The sequence below is a fragment of the Anomaloglossus baeobatrachus genome, chromosome 3 (genome assembly GCF_048569485.1).
Source record: "Anomaloglossus baeobatrachus isolate aAnoBae1 chromosome 3, aAnoBae1.hap1, whole genome shotgun sequence".
Classification (NCBI taxonomy): Eukaryota; Metazoa; Chordata; class Amphibia; order Anura; family Aromobatidae; genus Anomaloglossus; species Anomaloglossus baeobatrachus.
The window spans coordinates 635,484,771-635,489,344 of NC_134355.1; the positions used below are offsets into that span (position 1 = coordinate 635,484,771).

The 4,574-nt window shown below is 39.9% G+C and overlaps 1 protein-coding gene across 1 annotated transcript in view; it reads left to right on the plus strand.

The window, feature by feature from the left end:
* The window catches only part of GEN1 (GEN1 Holliday junction 5' flap endonuclease), an 86,627-nt gene extending 82,466 nt beyond the window's left edge, over positions 1 to 4,161 (plus strand). Inside the window, 1 exon segment of the mRNA XM_075341577.1 lies at positions 2,208 to 4,161. Coding sequence (XP_075197692.1) covers positions 2,208 to 3,547 — 1,340 coding nt within the window. The 3' untranslated portion in view covers positions 3,548 to 4,161.
* The last annotated feature ends 413 nt before the right edge of the window (positions 4,162 to 4,574 follow it).

Here is a 4,574-nt window from a genome sequence, read left to right on the forward strand (position 1 = left end):
TATTATTCAGTCTGCTAACCTACATACACATTCTACACTACCCGATACGTTAGAATCCGGCCACCTTCTAGTTCAGTAATAAACCAGTGTCCGTCACAATACACTTCTTTCTGACACATTTCAGACACTGGATGCGGCTTGACTCCATGCCGTGAGGTGATATTCAACAGTCATATACTATTACCCCTGACTGGTCACTGTTAGGAAAAAGTTACAGCAAGTTGCCAACTTATTGTTACATTTCCAGGAGGACTAACAGAGGGTTGGCGAAGTGCAGATGAAGAATGAAACAATTTTCTGAAACACGAGCCATAGTTGTCGATTTATCTTTATATGCTGTGTGCACTTACAGACAATTTGATCTCATCTGATAAATAATTAGAGAATCTGTATAATATTAATTTAGAAATTATGCTCCTCCCCCTAAAACTGACTCCAAAGTGTCGGCCTGTAGGGGTCTCCCTAATAGGTAATTTGTTGCCCATTGCTTGTTGTCATCTCCATCTCTAACAGAAAGGTGACAGATAAAGGGGGCGGGTCTTTATTATGTTACAGGAAGTGGGGGTGCAGATTTATCATTCTACAGGATATGGGGTGAAGCTTTATTATTCTACAGGATGTGTGGGTGGAGCTTTATCATTCTATAGGATGTGGGGGTAGAGCTTTATCATTCTACAGGATGTGGGGTGGAGCTTTATAATTCTACAGGATATGGGGTGGAGCTTTATTATTCTACAGGATGTGTGGGTGGAGCTTTATCATTCTATAGGATGTGGGGGTGGAGCTTTATCATTCTACAGGATATGGGGTGAAGCTTTATTATTCTACAGGATGTGTGGGTGGAGCTTTTATCATTGTACAGGATATGGAGACAGATTTTTACAGTTTAACAGGAAGTGGGAATTTATTTTTATCCCTACATGATTTTGGAGCAAGTTTTTATCTTTCTATAGCAAGTGGGGGTGGATATTGCTCAGTCTACAGGAAATGGGAGCAGGTTTACTTACTGGGCGCGGAGGTGGGTTTTTGTTTAACAGGAAGTGCGGGTGGTTCTTTATAATTCTACGGTAAGTGGGGGTGGGTTTCTAAAGTTCTACAGAGAGTTGGAGTAGATTTGTATCACTTTACTGGAAGTGGGAGCAGGGCTTTGTTTTTCTACAGGGAGGGGAGTTGGGTTGTTGTATAACAGGACATGAGGCAGGTCATTTTTTCTAATCTGGTCTTAAAGGCAGTGCTTTTTGGGTCTTTGAGGCAGTGTTTTTGGGTCTTTAAGGCGGTGCTTGGCTGATCTTTCAGGTGGTGGGTGTGGATCTTTAAACAGGTGGGGGGCGGGTCTTTATTTCTATTGCCCCCCTCCCCCCCACTTTTCCTGTCTATTAAACTATATACAAGCACAACAGAAAGGTGGTCTTTTGGTTCAGGGCAGGTAAGGCATTGGGCAATGTCAGACATAATACCCATGTGCTATGTGTGAAGTGACAGGAAGTGCCAGCACCCATAGCGCTGGCAGAATGTTAATGAAGAGTCACCACCCACTTAAAAATAGAGCATGCGAATTAGGTTAGTTCTTGATGATATTAGACTGATATGTGCACCATAAGTTTTTATAACCTTGTAGCAAGGAATGAGTGCAGCAATGTCATGGTTTCCTACAGGTTTTGTGTAAAACGGCCGATATACAGTACAGTACACAGTATAATCTATTTTGTCCAGAGCGAGTTTCTTTATATTTTTACATACAGCTGTCCTAATGCAGCTTCAGCATTTTCCTGCCCATGTGGCATTGCTCTTGTTTGTGTTATTAAATGCGAGTGGATGAAATATTGCTGCAGTTAGCGGAAAATTGCTGAGCTGTGATGGGCCATTTGTTTAACATATTGGTCACTCGCGAGTGTTAACCGCTGGCATTATACATCTATTGCTTCTTTTCTATCACTCTCTCTCGGATTCTATAGACCTTTGTCCAATCAAACATCCAATAAAGAGGTAATGGGCTAAAATGAACCTTCTCTGTCTCCTACAATACCACATTTTCGGTTAGACATGAGTCATTCTACTGCTGTTGTACTAATCCATACTTGCTTACTCTAGCAAAAAATTTTAATTACCAAATGTAATGGAGAATCTGATTGATCTTTCTACTGGAGTGATAATTTCTTGATTATGATTTTAAGCAATTTAAAAATTTACATTTGGTTCTCTTGTAGGTAAAAGAAGTAAACCTAAACCCAAGGTTCCTCCGAATGTGGATGACATGGCTTTACTCCTGTCCGAAATGAGTTTAACCCCAACTCTAGAGACAAATATATCTCCGCCTATTTTAAAAGAAAGTGAAGAACCTAAAACGACCAATTGTCTTAACGGAAGTGACTGGTCGAATGACCTACCTGGCACTGCCCGTCCTTCACCACATATGGTCAACTTTATATCAAGTGACCTAGGGGTTTCCACCACACCTGTATATGTAGAAGATGATTTAGACCAACTTGATGGTCAATGTTCTTCTCCAGCACCGAATAATAGACCAAAGTCTTCAGAGGCTTCTCCAAATGTTTCATCCATGGTTGCAGATCTACATCTGAGTTGCATTGATTGGGAAGCCACCTCATTTAGTATGTCTCCTAAAGTTGAGTCTCATCCAAGCAGTGGTCAGACAGCTAGTGTCCACAATGGGCCAAACATTAAAGAACAAGCAAAGATATCCAACCACTCAATCCAAGAAATTGTAAGACCAGTTAAGGATAATTTGGAAAAAAAATCTGAACCACCAAACATGGCGTTATCTGACTCTTCTCCTATTACACATCTGCAAAAGCTGCCTTTGAGGGAGAGGATACTTTTAAAGAATGCTAGCCATTATGCCTCCTCAAAACCACCCAATGTCCTTGAAAAACGCCAACCTTTAAAGCCCATAACCTTAAGCCTCAATATGAAAGACGTCAAATCCGGTTCTAACCATAATCTAAATATTAAGGAAACTCTACAACATAGCAAGTTAACCAAAGGACAAAGCTGTCAAAAAAGTGAGAAGCAAATCAATGCCACCAGAAAGCCTGACACCAACTGTTGGGCAAAGGAACGTCCAACCACCAAATCGTTCACTTTTGTGAAGAAGATTGGTGTTGTTCCTGTGAGGCCTTCATCGGATGGAAACATTCCCAGCAAAACAGCATATGAAGTGTCAGCAAAAGTAGTTCAGAAGAAAAGTGTGTGCCTCAAGATAGCATCTTCTAGTGAGGACGAAGAGGAACGAGGAAACGGTGGTGGACCTAAGCATATATTCAACAAAGACCGAACAAAATCGGAGACACCCCAAACCGAAATCACTCCCGTCAGGCCAATGTCTAACATGGACCCAATTACTTTTAGTACTGGTACTTTTAGTATTCCCATGACAGAGAATGTATTTTCAAGTCCTGAAGCCAAAGTCCTAAATGGCAAGTCCCCGGATGAATTGAGTGATGATGACGATGACTCTATAATATGCCTGGATAGTCCTTTGCCTTTGTCAGAAAGACTAAGACTCCGACAATTACAGAACAGTTAATGTTTTCTGCTCTCACTTTCCTTTCTATTCCTTTTCTGTGTATCCCGTGAACTTGTTTGTTTTAAAACCAACACAAAAAAGTGGACATAAAGTTGCATAAACTGGTATTTAGTTGTGTTTTTAAAAATTCTGCTGGCTAATCTTGGAAACAGGCAGCATTGCTTCTTCATTCTGCTGTACAGCTTAGCGTTGACTTTCTGTCCTGTGAACTCCCTCAATACACCAACATAGGGAGCTGTGGGAAACAGACGTGTACAGATTTTGCTTTAGACAAAACTGAAGAAAAAATATTCTGCAATTCAGGACTTGTACAGGAACGAACCTAAAGCACAGCCAACATTTCAACTTGTATTTTAAATTTGGTCTTTCCAATATTTTGTAATTTTTCTTAACCTATTTAACTACCTTTTACAATTTGTGTACAGAAAACACAAAGGAATCATTATTTTTTTTCTTCCTTCATAGGCTGTTTGTTTTGATATAAATTTCATTTTTTTTTATATATATATAAATTTCATTCTGTAATTCTAACAGGCTTTTGTTTATTTTCCTTTTTATTTTTTATATCTGTTTTAGCTCAAAGTAAAACGTTTATCATAATGTATGGTGGGACGGGAGGAAGAACCGGATATTGAAATAAAAAAAAATACTGTTTCTTTCACTGTTTTTTTGATACATTTTTGCCAATGACTTGCACCCACTACAGTTAAGACCATGGTGCGTGCGGCATCGTAAAATGCTCAACCGTTTCTGTAATTTTAATAAGCTACTCCTCTTCTCTTGAGTATCAATCGGGGGCCCATGTCACTGGATAGGTGATAACTGTTAGATCAGTGTTTGTGCCCACCAATCATCAAAATAACTTATATTCCCCAATCTTCCCTGGTCACAGTCACATACAGGAGAAGCTGAATGGAGCTGCCGATCCCTGCCGTTATAAGCGTAATGTATCACATCGCTCTAACAATTATCACCTATTCAGTGGGTAGGCTATTATTTTTGTAGACGAAGGTGCATGGCAAAGTGG